Source organism: Hippoglossus stenolepis, chromosome 8 (assembly GCF_022539355.2).
Source record: "Hippoglossus stenolepis isolate QCI-W04-F060 chromosome 8, HSTE1.2, whole genome shotgun sequence".
NCBI lineage: Eukaryota > Metazoa > Chordata > Actinopteri > Pleuronectiformes > Pleuronectidae > Hippoglossus > Hippoglossus stenolepis.
Genome location: NC_061490.1, coordinates 16,466,868 through 16,486,142, shown reverse-complemented (window position 1 = coordinate 16,486,142; position 19,275 = coordinate 16,466,868). Strand labels below are relative to the sequence as shown.

General features: G+C 42.2%; 1 protein-coding gene across 1 annotated transcript in view; it reads right to left on the bottom strand.

The window, feature by feature from the left end:
- The window catches only part of kcnn3 (potassium intermediate/small conductance calcium-activated channel, subfamily N, member 3), a 44,903-nt gene that overhangs the window by 23,040 nt on the left and 2,588 nt on the right, over positions 1–19,275 (bottom strand). Inside the window, exon 3 of the mRNA XM_035164694.2 lies at positions 9,711–9,806. Coding sequence (XP_035020585.1) covers positions 9,711–9,806 — 96 coding nt within the window. The remainder of the gene's footprint in view (positions 1–9,710; positions 9,807–19,275) is intronic.

The following is a 19,275-nucleotide window of genomic DNA, read 5'->3' as shown; positions in this document are numbered from 1 at the left end:
GTGGGGAAAGAATATAACACATGTCCTCTAAGTGACAAGAACAACTTTGTGTGTGTGTGTGTGTGTGTGTGTGTGTGTGTGTGTGTGTGTGTGTGTGTGTGTGTGCGTGCTTGTTTTTGTGAGGTTATGGTCAAGACTATGTATATGCATTCACACTTTTTCTTCAGTATATGTGTGTGTGTGTGTGTGTGTGTGTGTGTGTGTGTGTGTGTGTGTGTGTGTGTGTGTGTGTGTGTTAGCTGCTCCATCATCCCCGACTCTGTCTTTCTCTGTGTTTTCTCTCCTTTTAACATCCCTCGCTCCCCTTCCTTTTCCCTCTGAATGACATCTCTTCAAATCAAAACGGAGGTGATCCAGTTTCTTGCCACTGGAGGAAATGAGCGCCTCTCCCTTCCTCTCCTCGCTGTCCTCCCTCGCGCTCCTGCTGTCGGTCTTTTCCTGGCTAAATCGCCATGAGGAAGGGATAAATAATTAAATTCCATTAGGAAAGTAATCTGTCAATGGGAGTGAGTGAGTGCCACTGCCCCTACATGACCAGGACAGAGGGAGGGAATGAAGAGGAGGGGGTGTTTGGTAAGAGGAAAAGTAAGTAGGGATTGTCTAAGTGTGTGTGTGTGTTTGAGAGAGAGAGAGAGACACACCCTGTCAACTCTATGAGGAGAGAATCAAGAAGGAAGGTCAGGGACAAGCAAAGCTAAATAAAACTGGACATAAAGAACAAGCCCACAGCAAAAAAGAGCAGGATCATGGGGGGAAGAAAAACCTGTCTTCTGTTGTTTTCTTAATTTTAACAAAACGTGGCACCACGGGGCAGAGGGCAAGACACAAGGAGAGGGAACAGAAAGTGGACCGGACAGAAGGAGGCCAGAGTCAGAGAGAAAAACAAGGAGCGGGCCAGCGGGAGATGAGGGAGACAAACACGGACAAAAAGCAGAAATGTGTGAAGATGACAGTGTCAAAGATAGACTGAGGTCTCTTCGCAGGTGAAAATGTGAGGTCTGAAGCAACCCCCCCCGCGCCCCTTCGACTCTGCTCCTGCTGCAACCTGCTCGAGGAGTTTGTCACCCCTCCATCCTCCCTCCTCAGCCAGCCATGCCTCAACCCCTTCCAGTCCCCGCGGCCGCTGTAGCTTTGTAATCGTGTTAAGTCCCTGATTGCAGATGCCTCTCATCACGGAACCAGACGCAGCGCTGGCCAGAGTCTGCCAAGCGAAAACAAGCGAGACATGCAGGGGGGAATTCTGCACACACGCGCACGCATCCGCACGGATCCAAGCGGCCTTGTCAAACGCTGCACATACTCTTAAAAAATAAAAATAAAAAGAGGGAGATGCAGTCAAATCAGTCTCAAGTCGGCGTTTCCCATGGGAGGGAAAACGACTAAACCTCAGTCTGGGATGGAGACGGCGCTAATCACTGAAGGAGGTGAAGACGGAGTGAACACCGAAAAGTATGCACACTTTTACACACATAATCACACCTATGGGAAATGTCTGGGTCCTACAGCATGGAAATCTGTGGAACGGGCAGAAAATAACTGGGGCGAGCCAAATACACACACACACACACACAAACGAATATGCAGAGAGGATAACACGCTCTCCTCGACTCTGAGGGAACAGGCCCGTAACAAAGATGAGACAGGTAAAAAGGGGGGAGAGGTGTCATGTATGTGAAAAGTAAGTGTTGAAAAGTGCAAGAGATGAGGAAAGGTTCACAGCTGTGGTGTGTGCATTACTGATGGTGCCACTAGAAAGTCTAAAAACAGCAGCAGTGCCAAACTGAGCAGAGGATTCCAGTGGTTCCCATATTAGGAATTTCCTTTGGTGTAAATATAATTATAGACAAACTATTACTATAAATGGCCGCAGGCTAGCGAGACACAAATAGCAAAAATTAACATTTCTTGGAGATGAATGGGTAAAGTGCTTCATTCATTTCTCTGCAGTCTGAGGAGGATGTGGTTGTTTATCACTTCCATTTGTTCTCCTCCATTATAGATCCCGGCTGGATGTGCATTATGCAGAATGTGCAGAACATGACATCATGAAATGACCATGAAGTATTACACATCACAGGACTTTAAAGATGACAACCCTTTGCTGCCCTCTTTATTTTCCTAATACCATCTCGACTGTGTTTGAGTGGCTGAGAGTGCCGAGCCAGTGTCGTCTTTATCAATGGACTGCTTCGGAAATCCTCCAAAATAACCGAATAACACAGTTCACTAATGCTTAAAGTGCACTAATGGACCAGAGAAATATCCCTTTCTCTCACTCTCTCAGAGTTTCTATTTGATTAATTTCAACAACAATTCAATTTTGTCCCTCAAGTTGGGATTTCTTGCCAGTTTATAAGCTAAAATGAATCCTTCAGTTTCAGAGTAATTTGTTTCTGGTTTGCAGGTAGGTGAAAGTTTCTCTCTCTCTGTGTGTGTGTGTGTGTGTGTGTGTGTGTGTGTGTGTGTGTGTGTGTGTGTGTGTGTGTGTGTGTGTGTGTGTGTGTGTGTGTGTGTGTGTGTGTGTGTGTGTGTGTGTGTGTGTGTGTGTGTGTGTGTGAGAGAGAGTGAGTGAAGGAGAGACGAGGACACTGGTGAGTCATGCAACACAGCAGAACCTCAGATACATGGAAATGAATAGATGTCCCTGGATGCGACATGAAACAGATGAAGGATAAAGGTGCAACATTTCTCAGATATTCTGTTATATTCCATTCACTTCTGCGAGAATGTTTAAATGGGCATTTAGCTTGGTTTGAGCTGAATGAATCATTTATTCTTCTGATTAGCCCAAAGAGCCTCTTGGAGATTGTGATTCCTAACAACAACTCTTTTTAGGGTAAATTATTCATCATTGGCTTGACCGATGATATTTCATTCTCAATATTTCAGTCTCCATCATTCCTCATCAATCTCAGTCGATTGGGTGCAACGTCAACTCAGACTAATGTCATGCGGTTGCACAGATTAGGCCGTCAGTCATCGTCGTCCCTGTCTCCTGAATTCATGGTGGAGATAACAATCTGTAAAGTATTTGTGGCATCTCTTAAGAATGCCTCTAAACATCTGTAAAGAACCTTTACAAAGAAGTTGAAAGCACATTAAATCGATAATAAAAAAAATAGAGAAGAGAGAAACAAAATCCGACAGTAATGAGTACTGTATTTTCATCAGGTGCAACAGGATAGTTAAAGCAATAGCCTGGAGCCCCGAGCTGAGAGGGGGCCCATAAAATGCCTAGTTACGTTAGTCCCTAGCAATAATAATTTGCTGAGACTTCAATGACACATGGTTGGAAACCCATAATGAGGCCCCATGCCGTTCGTCATTTTAGTGGTTTGGTTGAATGCAAGATGTGTTTCTCTGAGGTGATTTTGTGTAGTTTGATGCAGGGCACCCCGGGTCCCTTTTGCCTGGGGCCCCGAAAGTCCCTTGAAACACTCCTGATGTTGCTGCAGCAAGTCTAACCCTACATTCCCATACAGAACACTTGTCCCCTGAGTTTGTGCAACACAAAACATATTTGAAGGAAACAGATCCTGATTTTGTTGTGTTCCTAAATCCTCAAATCTAGTTGTCACCTCACTGCTTCCAAACGTTACAAACATCAACTGTGAAATGGGAGGAAATTTGGGAAATTCGGGACTTGGAAGCAATCTATGTTTGAGGACAAAACCTTGTTAATTTCAAGAGAGTGGAAGTGGAGGTCCCACTCTTCTCTGAGTTTAATTATCAGTAAAGTTTTTCACCGTGCCAGAGCCATCAAGGGCAGACGGACACTTACTGTCCAGATTTGTGCTTTTATGCAAATTGTACAGCAGATCAGGACAAAGGTGAGCAGACGCACCAATCATAACGTCTGTACGACTGCTCCTGAAGTATCTGCATGGAACTAAAGTAAGATAAATCCTAAAATCTATTCTAAAACTAATAATTAATAATAATGAAATGTTATGTTGGGGATCATATCTTTTCACCAGTAATAACTCTTGCTGCACTTTCTGTTTATTATAGTGAATTTTTGAAATTCATAAGCCTTTTTCGAAAAATGTCTACTGTGAAACAACAGAGAACATGATAAAAAGTTGTTTAAAATGATGGAAAAAAGTCCAGAATTTGAAGCCGCTCAGAAAAATGTTGATACATGAGTGATGAAAAAAACCATTTGAGTATTTTGGCAGCAAATATCTCACTGTAATAGGATTTTGAGAATTTAGCAATATGCTAATTTGCGTTAGACTAATTGAATCCAAACATACAGTGAACCAATAAAAATCAAAGGCAGGAAAGAGCAGCATTTCATTAAAATTTTCATTTGTTTTATTATTTTAATCAGGATTTTAAATGTCCTGTTTGCTTTATTCGACTAAAAAGGAAAGAAAAAAACCCAGAGGTGTCAATGTGACTCAGCTGACTAAACACAACACAAAACTGCAATGTTCTCACTTCAAATCAATAATTTCTCACATCATCTCCTCATCTCTTTACCCTGTTACTTTTCACTGTGACACTGGAATGACATGAGCGCAAAAACTGTTTTTCTTCATGTTCTTGTCAGTTAATATGAACACACAATATTTAATTTGATGACTGGGAATACAGGATATTTGTATGACTGAATAGAGACACGCTGAAGAGAGCGACTAAAGAGACGTGAAGTGGAGAGAAACATCCATAACCGGAGGGCAGAGGAAAGATAGAGAAAGGATGACGGCAGAAGCCATGTGTGAAAAGGCGAGCAGATAAAAACAGGCTTTTAGATGGAGGGAAATGCAGGTGAGTGTTCAAGTACAACAGGAGAAGGGTGAAGAGGTGAGAGGTTGAATGCTGAGTAACAAGGGACGAGAGGATTCTGGAAGAAAAGATGTGGAACTCAACAACAAAATTGAATTGAGGCCCGGTGGAGGAGAAGGGAGACAGATCTAATCTGATAATGACAGAGAAGCAGGAGAAGAAAGAAAGAAAAAAGACAGAAAGAGAGAAGCACGCTGATGGTGGTAAACAGAAAGTACTGTGAGATAAACGACATGAGCAGAGAGAGAAATGGAGATCAGGGAAACGGGGAGAGAGAAAGGTATAAATGCCAGCTAAACCAGATAACATCATTGTGATCTGCAGCGACTCTGCAGCTGCTACCTGATGTATATATGTGTGTGTGTGTGTGTGTGTGTGTGTGTGTGTGTGTGTGTGTGTGTGTGTGTGTGTGTGTACATGTGTGTAATATCCTGTTACATGCTGGGCAAAATCCTCCAGCAGAGTGTGTGTCATAATCTGAGAATGAGATCTTTATTGAACAATGCCTTTCATTTTGCACGACATTGTATTCCCATGAAGTCTGCTCTCTGTGTGTGTGTGTGTGTGTGTGTGTGTGTGTGTGTGTGTGTGTGTGTGTGTGTGTGTGTGTGTGTGTGTGTGTGTGTGTGTGTGTGTGTGTGTGTGTAACCATCTAACGATAAAAAAACTGAGACAAAATGGCACTTCTTACGCCGATCATATATATAAGCAAATAGGGTTGGCGCCAGTCGGCAGATACTGAATAATAAAATTAACATGCATGTAATGAAACATGCAAGATGCTTTCCGGTGTAGTCTGCATACATGAAAGCACTTTTACATGCATGAGCAGAACGTTGTGTAAGATGTTACACACTGTCACTGCACTCAGCTTTGACTCCTCCGACAACCACAAGCTGTTATTTTTACATTTCAGTTTACGTAAGGGTTAAAAAAAACAACAGACGCAGTACAGTTGTAACCTTTTGAGTCTAGTTGGTATAAGTACGAGTTTGGACATAGCCAGGCTAGGTGTTTACCATTATTTCCCGTCCTTATGCTAAGCTAGGCTAAACACACCCTACATAATCAATATTTGATTAATAGTTTTGATTTGATTCACTTTCACCGCATCAGAACTGTTTCCAGCAGCAGCATGCAGCTGATTATAGCGATAAAAAGGTCTAAAAGCGGATTGTACCTAGTCTACCCGTGAACAGCAGACACAGTCAGCAACCAGCTGGTGAACGTAGCATAAGATATTTAAGTGACAAATATTTCCCCCAGGAGCTGGTAAAGACCAAAACAACTAAAAAGAAAGTGAATTTTAGACTTTGTTTTGCTTTTATAGTAGCGCTGTGAAAATGAGGTTAGTTGCTAAATTATGGAAAGTAGGCATAGTTGTCAAAACAGTTTAATTATAAGGGTTTAATCCATTGACCATATATAAAGATGGACGACATGTCTCCACTTCCTCCCATTTTACAAAACCGTGGATATGTGCACTACCATATTGCCGTTTTGATGTCATTTGATGCCAGGTTCTGTGATTTTGAGATTGTTGTGTGGAACCGTGGTATCTCTGTCGCGCCTGTACTTGACTAGTTACGAGTCAGCTTCTGCTGTCAATCATGACGTTTGACCTCATTTTTATGGCATCAAATAAATTAAAACCAAAGATCCCTGAAAAATAATGCTTCAAATTTAATTAACATGTACAGTCACCAGGGGGTGATGGAGATGATTTGGCTTCCCTTTTGGGGAGCTGTCATGTCGTCCATCTTTACAGAGTATGATTTTAACCAACTTTGTTTTCCTGTGCAGTGAAGACATTATCAAGAAGATCCAGAAATCTTTAGGCTATTGCCTCGAGGGGCAATTTATTGTACAGCCAGTAATCAGTGCATGACAAAACAGACAATCAATAAATACAATGAAAATAAATACAAATTAAAAACTGCATAGACCAATTTAAAAGGCCAATGACAGCAGGGAATAATAAGCTATTGAATCTGTTTGTCCTGCATTCCTAAGTTGTGTTCACATTCTGTCTCACTTCCTAATATAATGGCTTGGATTGTCTGACTCAACCTTGTTGGCTTTTTCAAAGCTGTCAGACCATCTGATCGCTATGTTTCTGATCTCAGCAGATATTTTGGTGAGAACAATGTTCGTGCAGTGCAGAGAAACGACGGCTGAAACAATAACAATGAGACTGATGCTGTAATAAACCAGAATTATCCTATAAAGGGGTGAGCTGCTGTAGGGTGAAAATGTAAATTATTACCATCCCGACTCAAGTTGTTAACAAAAGTGATTTTTGGGTTAAATCCCAACACCTCCCCCAGCCAGCTGTGATTCTACCTACACAGCACCCTCCCTTTTACTCCCTAACTTCATTAAATCAAAAGGAATTATTTCTCAAAGAGATTACCGGAAGACCATTTTATCTCTCCCTCTGTCGACCTTACAGTGGTTCCTCTCAATCTCTTCTTCTCCTGTCAGTATTAGTGTGCCTGTCACGTGTGGCAGCCACAGAGTGCGTGGGTGGATGACTGACTCCATGTGTGAATGTGACATCAAACTTGTGAGCAGAGAGGGGATCTCTTTTATCAATGAATGCCTAACGGCCTATGCAAACACTCACATGCAGGTGCATCACATGTGAATAAATGAAGTTGGCTCCCTTCCTTTGTGCCTCTTAATGCACAGCAGCTGCCTTTTATGGAGCGATTACCAGTCTCGGTGTATGACAGTGAATAAGCAACAGCCATCTAGTTATTGATCCAAAGATGGAGTGGCTGAATCTCAGAGCAGAATGCATCAGAATCCCCATCACAGACCTGCTGGAACTTTAATAGACATTTCCAGCAACATCCAAGCTGTGACGTATTTCAAAAGAAAAGGCCCAGCACTAAACTAATATGTGGTTAGATGGATGACTCTGGCTCCATGGTTTAGCTGGTGGGAGTAATTGCTGGTGTGGGGGCACTCATTGGGTCTGATATCCGCAAGGCTCCCATAAATAGTCAATGTGCATCGATTGCAAATGGCTTCAGATGAAAACCCTGGCTAAATGACTGTGGTACCATTATATTAGTGAAATGACAAACAGCAAAACAGATATTACAAAGCATGAAAGCATTTTTGATTGATTGCTTCAGCCTTACAAGAGTTTGAGTGTGTTTGCTTGCCTTGCGTGTGTGAGCGTTACAATGTTTACATGCTCTCTCACTCTGCACGTATTGAATTACAGGATTGTTATTGGCAGAGTGTGTACTTAACATGTGGTGTGTATCCACTTGATGCAAAGCCATGCAGACTGTTTTGTCGATCCCACAAAGAAACCCATTAATGTCATTAATTGGCTTTAGCCGACACACACCTGTGTCCCCGGATATATCTCTGGAGCCAGAGGGACGACAACACAATATGTGCACTATGAGCTCAGATGGGCTTTGCTTATTTGAGGGAACCCCCCCCTAAACAATATTCAAGGAATGGTTGCTATTTTGGGAATTGCACTTCCTTGCCAAGGATGAGATGAGGCGTTCAACACCACTCCCCCACTATGTTTCTTCAATGAATATGATGCTACTGACAGCAGTTGGTTAGCTTAGCCTAGTTTAGTATAACAACAGGTAACCAGGGGGCCTGACTGTCCAAATAACAAGATCTGATTATCAGCACCTTGCTCAACATAACATCCAATTGTGGTTTCAAACTGAGGAACTATTTCTTGGACTGGTGCAGTGAAGAGTGACCCGAGAAGCTTAGAATGAGAAACTCTTGTGTGTCTTCACTAAATATGAAGCTACAAACAGCAGCTGGTTAGCTTAGCTTACCATCACACCAGGAAACAAGTGGCAATGGCTAGCGTGGCTCTGTTCAAAGGCAACTAAAACTGCTTATAGCACCTCTATGGCACCACTCAGCTCGGTATGAAAAACTCACACTAAATATGATGCCGCAATCCAGTTGCACAGTAAACAATGTTTACGTTAGCCAGCTGGCCATTGTTAGCAAAAACAGTTCATAATAACGCATTAAGCAACATTTCCCGCATAATGACACCGTAGTAAATCGTCCACAGACAGTAATTGGACAGCAGGCTACTATGTGAACAACACATTTAATGACAGAAGTGCTGATAATCAGTACAAACTACAGCTTTCACTAATGTTGATGTACGGAGGAGCCATCTTGGATTCCTTCCAAATTTAAATTCCGTCCGGAGGGGGCGCTCCAGTTGCAGCTTCCGACTCGGGGGTCGGATATTCCAAGCTCTGAGGTTAAATGGAACTCGGCATGAAGCTATTGACAGTAGTAAGTAGTTAGCTTAGTATAACGACAGGAAACAACGTACAACATCTAGCATAGCTCTGTTCTAAACCAACAACAGCGGCTACAGACAACCGCTGGTTAGCTTAGCTTAGCATTGCACACCATCAGGAAACAAGGGGAAACTGCTGGTCTGAGTCTGTTTAGGTGTAACTAAATCATATTGTGGTTTCAGAGTGGGTTATGTGAGGAACTATTTCTTGACCTGGTGCGGTGACTTCCTTCAGTATCAAAATAGTTCCACTCATAACTTTTTGTAACACCACAAATTTTGACATTTTAATTATACAACTCTAACTTTTTGTAATGATTTAACAAACTAAAATCAGTGAGATTTAGAGGCACTGGGAGTTTTGTTACATTTAGACAGAGCAAAGTTATCTGTTTTCCTCTGCTTCCAGCCTTTAAGCTCAGCTGAGCTAATCGCCTTCCAGCTCCAACTCCATACTTCACACACAGACGTTAGAGTGGTATCGATCGTCTTCTCTGACTCTCAGCAAAGCTATCAAAGCTGCCAAAATGTCAAACACCTTCCTGTGATTTCGTTTGTTTCAGTTTAGTATACATCTGCGTGTGGATGCATGCGTGGTGTATTTTACCTGAACTTCCCGTGCATGGTAGGCTATGATGAGGCCCAGCAGTATGACCGTCGACAGGCTGATCAGACACTTCAGGGCCAGAGAATACATGGAGCTCTGTAGAAAATAAATTAACACATCATGAAAATCATGCAGTGCAAACATAATGCATATTTCATATTGGCTTTGCCATGGTGATTGGTTTAATATTCAGAGTACATTTATGATGAAGATGACACAATCTTAAAAACTGATTGTCGAGATTCAGTCTGCTTTAACTTGCAGATATCCCAGATGTCGCACTATGTCCTGCGTCACTCCTCTGCTAAAATGGCACGTGTACAGAAGCGACACAGCCTCAGCATAGACAATATGTATCAACATTTACAAACACGGACTCAAAGGCTGAACAGAAGTAGAACGGTAGTATCCCACCCGTCAATATCTTTCAGTCGAGCTTTAAAGCCTCTACTTGCTCATGGTTTATAATCGATGCACTGGGGAACTTCCAATCAATACAACTCATAGCACTTCAGTGGCTTCGTCTTTAACCCCCCTCACCCCACATACTCAGAGCACAGCAACACTTGCTGGAGTCATCATACACATGTGCACACGCATACATTCAAACACTTTCGTATATTATCACATCTACACAACTGCAGGGATAAAGTTGCTTGAACGGTCATGAAATTCAGTTGGATCCTTGCTCTCCTCACTCTGAACGTAAAGAATATTCTTCTGCATTTTTTTCCTCAGGAAATCCGCCATTTTGGATTTCCTGTGGCAATTTTCGTTTTCCCGAGAATATTTTGACACCTTTAAATAAAGTCAGGAAACTTCGGACCAATGTTTGAAGTAGCAAATACTTCAATTGTTCAGTAGTACATAAACATTTCGGGTAAAATTGGATCCTTTTTTTGCTGTCTACTGTCTGGCATTGGTTAGAAGGATATTGTCTAGCTCAGAAATTGGATTTTTAGCGGTGTATGTATTTTAGTGTCAATATTCTGTTTCATAAGCTCACCCAACCTTTCAAGTATTTGGAAAAAAATGATTTTGTTCACAAATGAATGTCAGGAATCAGCAGACAAAGAAAGATGTTATTTTGACTCATCTTCTAAGCCTTAGAAAAAGAAAAATCTGTATTCAGCCCTGTTGTCTCTAAAAGCCAAGCTGTCTAAATTGATTCATTTGTCCACATCAGCTCAAGGACTATGTCAGAATATGAATATAAAACTAGAATTACCACATTACAGTAGTATGCCTCTGCCAGCCAGTCTAGTTGCAGGTAATATTGTTACCTGCAACTAGACTGGCTACTACTGTTCCTTAGTTAGAGATTTGTAGAAAACATTTTTGTCATTTGTATCCTGAAACATATTTTGTGACTTCAGAGGGACATTAATGTCGAAAATTCAAGGTCTTATCAGTTCTTTCAAGTGGATATTTGTGCTTTATGAATTGAAATTACCTCTGGGCATTCCTAATATATTGTCCTCCCAAGAAGGCGAGGTCTCCGGTACTTTGACCTCTGATGATTTGCCAACCAAAATCGAATCAGTTCATCCTTGAGTCCAGATGAACATTTGCTTCAATTTCCTGACAGATCACATTCACGACGATGATACATACTGATGGACAGACAGACAGCCTGAAAACATAATGCCAATGGTGCAGAGGCAGAAAAAAGACCCACAGAGCATTCGTTTTCAGGATCACTGAGTGTATGGCCTGGTGCCCTCTTCAAGGGAAGAGCCGAGCCACCTCAAGACTGCAGCATCTCAAATGAGGTAGTTCAGGTGTTAAGTAGGACGCTGTTAAGCATTCATCACCAAACCCTTTCTTGATCTGAGTGTGATCTCAGACTGTCTTTGATGACATTATTAAGCAGAATCTACATTGCATTTTGGGTTCATGAATTTATATTGCAAGTCAGCCTGCTGGAAAATAGAGTGTGTTGGTGTGTTATTGTGTCTATTTAGGGTCTCTGAAGATGCGTCATGGCCTTAATGTTATTAATTCAACATCATACAGGCACAGATACAGACAGTCTAGTTTGTTAATACTCACTGGTGCATTCCTCTCTTGAGAATTTCCTATAATTATCACTATCTACAATGACTGGATATGAGACCGGGTGCACCTTCATATTATTTATATAACACATACAAATGCACAAACACTTACTCACAGACTCACACAAGGAGAACATTAAGTGAGTGTTGTTCATTTGTTACTTATATCAGTGTGGTTATGGGCCACTGCACAACAATGGAAAAATACCATCTAGCTTTGGCTCTCCACTGATATACTCCATCATCAGCCGGCCCACAGCTCTAACTGTCTTCTGGTCTTTATTCGCTCGTGCCTTGTTTTTCTGTCTCAGTCCGTCTCTCCTCTACAACCATCTCATTTGTAGTCACTGAAGCAAACTAGGTGCAATAGAAGCCAACATTGTTGTGCTAATGAGAGAAATGTAGACTTGGGTTTTAGCAGTGAATCTGTTTAAATACACACTCTCACCGGAGAGCAGAAATGAGATTTGCTCTGAGTTTACTTCCTCTCCCTCTCTCCCTCTCTCTCTCTATTCTCACCTGTCTCACTGCGTTTACCTCCAGCTGTCTGTTGGACGAGCAGTTTTTTTCAGTTCTGCCCATCACATTGTCAAGAGCATTTTGTTTCAGCCTGTTTCCACTTCACTTACTCTACCTTTATAGCGAATGACTCGACTGTGACGGTGTGTGTGTGTGTGTGCATGCTTGCCTTCTGTTCATTTGAGTTGTTTTTTTTTTACCTCCCTACCAGAGACAGCTGGAGCTGGAGGCATTATGGTTTTGGGTTGTCCGTCCATTTGTCCATTCTGCGGTAAGCTCATCCATCCATTTTTGTAAAACCAATATTTCAGGAATGCCATTCAGAATTTCTTTAAATTTAGTAGAAAAATTAAGTTGGACTTATGGATGGATTAATTATATTTTAGTTATCAAAGGTTGAAGATCAAGGTTGCTGTGACCTCACAAAACACGGTTTTGACCTTGTGAACACAATGTCCCCGGAACACCTTGAGGGAATCCCTTTAAATTTAGCAGAAGGGTTCACACGTACTCAATTGTAAACTGATTTGACTTTGATTACCTTAGGTCAAAGGTCATCACAATTTCAAATGTAAAGAATCGATTGGGTTTCGGTTAAAACGCTTTGAAGTTGTGATGTTTGTGTAGGCTGGTAATGTTTAAAGTTTTTGGTTATACACTTATTCCTGCGGTCTTGCTGGGAGTTCAGATGATTGATACCATTCTCTTTGAGCGGCAGGCTAAATCCCTCCAGTCTTCATTTAAGCTAAGCTGACTGTTTCATATATGTCTAGCAGTGGTGTCCTCTTTTATAACTCTAGGCAAGAAAGTATGTGTCACAAAATGTTTAACTATTATTTAAAAAAAAAAAAAGCACATAAACAGTAATTAATTCAGTTATTTGTTGCTTGCTTTTTATTACTTCCACTTGGGACCTTATGTTTTCATTGCTGTTTGTCTGTCTGTTAGCAGGATAACACAAATACTATGTGTGCCCCAAGGAAGAACCCATTGAATTTTGACATCGTTTCCATAAGGGAGTGAATCCAGCAATTTTTTTATCACTGCCGTAACATTGCAAGATGTCCGTTGTTTTTTTTGTGTGTTTCTTTTTACATTTTCACTGATCCAGGGAATAATTCATTGATCTTAATGAAAGAAAAATCAGGCATATTTAGGGGACACATATCTATGATTCATTTGGTGCAGTTTGATTGAATTTTTGCACTCTATTGGGCTATTCTAGTCTTGTTTAGATATCTACATAACAAACAGCAAACATCAGACTATTAACATAATGTTATCTACAGTGATAGTAGCCTGAATAAAACGATTAAGTTGTCGAGGTGAAACTTGTTGGACAGTGTCCCTGCCATTTGCTCTTTATGTTTGCATACACGTGTTTGTGTTATGTGTGTTTAAAATGGCAGTGTGTAGAATTTAGTGACATAAAGTGGTGAAGTTGTATGTGGCAGCTGAATACCCCTCACCTCATCCTCCCCTTCCAAACATGAAAGAGAACCTGTGGTAACCTTCAGCCAAACATGGCGGCCTCCATAGAGAGGACCCCCCCTGATGTAAATATAAAGTATTTCAATATAAAGGGCCCATTTTAAGGTAAATAAAACAACAATTTGTATAATTTAGATGAAACAAACTCGTGAAAAAAACATCACTAGGATTATTTTATATTAAATTTCTCTTAATAGATCCTTTCACCTAAATCTTACACACTTAACCTTTAAGTGTATGTCTTTCCCTGTTTCTTTAAATAACGAGCTTTCTATCAATGGCTTGTTGGACAGCATGCAGAGATAATGAGCGCTTTGAGCTTCTCAGTTCAATCAGGAGAGGTGCACACACACACACACACACACACACACACTTTGTTCCCATCTAACCCTAATTGAAATGTAAGAACAATGCATGTTGCTTACAGACACATTATCATATCATTCACGACACACATGAATGTGTAAGTACGTGTGTACGTGTGCATGAATGCGTTGTTGTAAGTTAGCCTTTGGGGTCTCTCCATGTCAGTGCAATGCCTTCTTGCAATCAGTCTCCAGGGAAACAGGCAGTAGACAGGGATGTCACCTTGGACACACACACACACACACACACACACACACACACACACACACACACACACACACACACACACACACACACACACACACACACACACACACACACACACACACACACACACACACACACACACACACACACACACACACACAAAAGGGGGCTGTGAACACACACATTACCAGGTGAATCCACAAGCAATGAATACATAAAGACAAACACTCCATAGGTGTGTATACACAGAGTATACAACATATACTCAGTGACGTAATCGTTTGTTACCGTTGATGATGCAAGCTCTAACACACTCACACTCGCTGACAGAGGTAGCCTCGCCTTGTTACACTGAAAGAAATCAGCATATTTGTACCTGTTAGTAGCAAGACCTGTGGGATCTACCGTCCCTTAGAAGCCTGTGATCTAGAAGATGAAGGGAGTGTGGAGTGGAGTAGAGGAAAAGAGAGGAAGAGGAGGAGGAGGGGGCGAGAGACGCAGAAGTGCTGAGATGGCTGATAGCGTCTTTAGAGAATATGGTGGCAGTTGGTGAGTTTAATTCCCAGATGATCCTCATGTACTGTCTGAAAAGCAGCACGCAGTCACTGTAAGTGGCCCGGTGGAGAAAGGTCTCAAAAGGTCTCCCAGTAAATGTCTGAGAGAAATGTCAGACAGTGGGGTGAGAGCGGGGATGGAGAGGTGGAGGTATGGAGGTGGGGGAATGAGGGACTCAGGGTAAGGCTGCTGGGAATGGAATGGCCCCTTTGGGGAAATGGTGACGTGTTTAAAAACTCACCAGGCGAGGAACATAAACACTCCTCATAAGTGAGAAGGAAGGGAGGGACAGAAGAGGAGAATCCATCCATCACAGGGCCAACATACAGAGACTCTCAACCGTTCACACTCACATTCACACTTATGAACCTTCCCCCCTCACAGGAAGACGTTGTGGCGTCTGTGGGAGGAAGTCGGACAACCCAGAGAAAACCCACGCAGACACAGGGAGAACACCCAGAAAAGGGAACGAAAGCGAAAACTGCTGCTAATCTGTGAAATCATCAGTACTGTCTGGTGATGAGCAATAGACAGTAGGTGGTTACATGCAACCCCATCCCTCTGCTCCTCTAACATCTAACACCCATCTGTTTGTGTTGAGGTGTCAAGCGTGTCAATTGACAGTGTGACAGGTGAAGTTGACAACAGCTGTGCATTCCCTCAGAATAGCCATGTTCCATCGAGGATCCAAGTGGGCATTTGTGAAATGATCTATTGATCTGACAGTGACAGGCCACATTCTAAGGTCCCAGGTGTCCCAGGGCTTCAGTTATTCTAAGATAGAGACACATGTCAGCCAGGGAACCCCCTCCCCTCCTCTTTTAGCCTGTACCTAATAAAATCAATAATAGAAGCAACATGAAAACATGTTCTTAAAGAGGAACTCCATTTCAAGTGTCAAGGTCCTGGGTCAGTGGCAGAGAGCAGGTGACACTGATCCTCACTAGAGGCCACAGAACACGTTGAATTCAAATACAGTGCAGTGTGAAGACAGACTCCCGACACGTCTCAAAAAAAGTTATGACAGCAATTAGAGAGCCTCCGCGTTCGATGGCTTTTTCTGTGAAAACTCGCAATTCAGCCTGTGAGCAAATTTAATCATTTCACATTCATAAATTATTACACCATCCAATATTCTCTTTGTATAATCTATATTGGCTCAACAACATTGCACTGAGCGACAATTTGCTGCCACTGTCTCGGCTGTTGAATAAACATACGGTGCATGAGAACGGCTTTTATCTGCAGATAAATGATCTCAGATGTGGCCTTAATCATGGACTTCGTGTTTGTCTTAAACTTGACTCAAGTGGGATAATACAGTAAGTGACGAGAGAGGCTTTAAATCAATTAATTAAATATCTGAGCTGTAGCCCCAGTGTGTGCTGCTGACACAGTCTCAAATCTGTTTCTGCACATGAATATACATATGCTTACTCACTATATCCACAGGCACGGACACTATGTCCTCCGCTTGTTAACCTCTCTGTCTTCATCCCTGCAAACACACTCACAAACAAACACATGCACCGTCCGACCCATCCCGTGTAGTTCCATTCTTATTCTTCATCTCTATTTTTGGGTGCAACCTAGAGCAGCTGGACCTGCTGACAACAGTGGAGGAGCGTTTGGTGGGTACACACGCACGCATGCACACACACACGCGCGCTGTAAACAGTGACTTGGGGGTTTTAACCTACTGTCAAAGACACAGGGATGTATATATACACATGCGTGCATACACACACAATGTATATACTCTAATGAAAACTGATATGCATCTCTCACACTTCCTAACAGGCTCTCACTCCCCCTCAATGATTGGCTGTCAATACATAGCGCACAATACAGCACTTGGGAAGTCAGCATCCATTTTCAATGCACGCGTTTGTACGGCATGTGTCTGTGGGGGTGGACAGTGCATGTGTGGGAGAGTGATTATCAATAATCAATACAACAAAATCATTCAAGGCATCCCCCCTTGGACTGGTATAAAGCACTGCCTGAACCTCTCCACTTCTCTGCCTACCTATCCCATCCATCTCCCTCTCTGTTCTCTCTTTCATCTTCATGATCTCAAACCATTTTTCACCACAACCAGCGGGCTTCCCTCCACCTCAATTATCCAAGTGAGGGCCTGAGCAGTTTAATGGAACTCCAGGGTCTGTTGGAGGCAAACCAAATCCACAACCATAAAAAAAAAGGAAGAATATATATAAATATAACTCTGCACTTGGCATTTAAAATTGAATTTTCATCAGGCATCTCTCTGGATGCAGCCACTCTTTAAAAATGTACGACCCTGAAAGGAGACTAAAGGATTCAAAGATATTTTACCCTTCTCCTGAACTCTGTTAACTAGATATCTTAATGAACAGAAATGAATCAATATAGTGGGAGCAAACACGCTGCCCGGCTCTAAGTCGCAGCTGTCCATCAATGCTTATTGATAGACAAGATGAGGACTGTATTGGTCGTACCTAAATCAGGCTTTTCATTATCGCCTTTTTTCCCCTCTCCTTCTCCAGCCTCTCATTTCTCACCCAGCCGCTTCTCTCTTCCGATCGCACTCCCCCAGTGTTTGACGCCCACTGGTAGAGCACAGGAGCCGAAGGAGAGAGAAAGTGAGGGGGAAAAACGAAAGAGAGGAAAAAAAACGAAAGCAGGCGTGGAGTTGATTTAGAAAAGAGACAGACAGAGAAAGAGTTGGCGGACAGGGGAAGAACAGGCCGACAGAAAAGAAGAAAGGAGACAAAGGAGCGACTGAGAGGGAGAAATTCAAACCGTGATTTTTCATCAATAAAAAAAAAAAAGGCTGCTGCTAAAACAGTGATTTTCCTGAAGTAATGAGTGGGAGAGTAACAAAAGGAGAAAAGAAGCCAAGACACAGCCAGCAAAACAGAACAGGCAGATTTTTCTAGCACTGACAATAACAGAGAGAAACCAAGTATGAACTGGAGACCACAGTCTACAAACAGACTGAGAGAGAGAGAGAAGAGAGACACACCCTGCTGGCTTTTTCTAATAGACTACCTGTGAATCGGTCTAGTCACATGATCAGTGATCAATATATAAACAGGCTGCATTCATGGACCTAGCTCTGTGATTCGTTAGCCCCCAGAGTACAGATGGAACAAGGATAGAAGTACCTCTAGATCAGCAAGGTGAGTACAACATGCACCTAGCCTCACTGGGACCCTGTGGAACACACACACACACACACACACACACACACACACACACACACACACACACACACACACACACACACACACACACACACACACACACACACACACACACACACACACACACACACACACACACACACACACACACACACACACACAATAGCAGCCAGGGGCCAATGCGGCTTATTAAACTCCCCATTACACAGACAAATGAGATCCTGGCCTCCTGCTGATAATCTGCCCCTCATGTCCTCTGCATTGTTGCATTACATCACCCAAAGCAGAAACTGTCAAGCCTGGTCACTACAGTACACAGCCCACTAACAACATGGGCAAGGTGGTGGTCAGACCGAGGGGGTGTACCAATCATGAAATTGGTGATTAACTGTGGAAAAGCTGATTGTAATCATCTGGGCAACAACCCAAAATCCAAGGTTTGGAGCGGCCTTGTGACCTGGGTGAGTGATGCATGCTCCTGTCCCTGGTTTGAGTCTCACTACTGTCCTTTGTTAGGTGTCATCTCCTTTTTTAACACCATCCATTCCAGGCTACCATATTACATTACAGGTTACTACTGTATGAAGGCAAAATGTCTAGGAACCAAAGTTAGACTCTAGATTCCAGCACCAATGCTATGTAAAGCCATACCCAGCATGTATCACAGCCTTGTTAGACAGAAACTATGTTTACATGGACAGTAACAAATTTGACTATTCCAAAAGATATTATTTTGATTATGATGTTTTCAGTTGCTAATAGAATATTCCACTCATATCCCCGTTCACATTTTACAGTGTGAAGTCTGACTCGTCAACATAATGTTCGCTATGTCCTGCATCCAACATTCACACCAGAATTTTATCATTCCAAACAGAAATATTTGAATCCACAGTTCTACCTCAACCCTTTGAGTGTTTTCTAATTTTGCAAAAGCTCTCTCATCTCCTCGTTCTTCAAATCAAACGCAGGGCATGTGTTGGCAGGCAGTTGGTCACTGCCATATGTCGACATCCCTAAATGCTGTGAAAACTCCCAGAGGACCTCATGTTGCCATTAAGACTTAACATGTCTTAATTTGATTATTGATTATTCCAAATAGGACCTCAGTCAGGTTGAGGTTATCAGAAAATGCTGTTTAAACGTTAGTGTTTTATTCAGACCATTATCTTAATTAGGTTA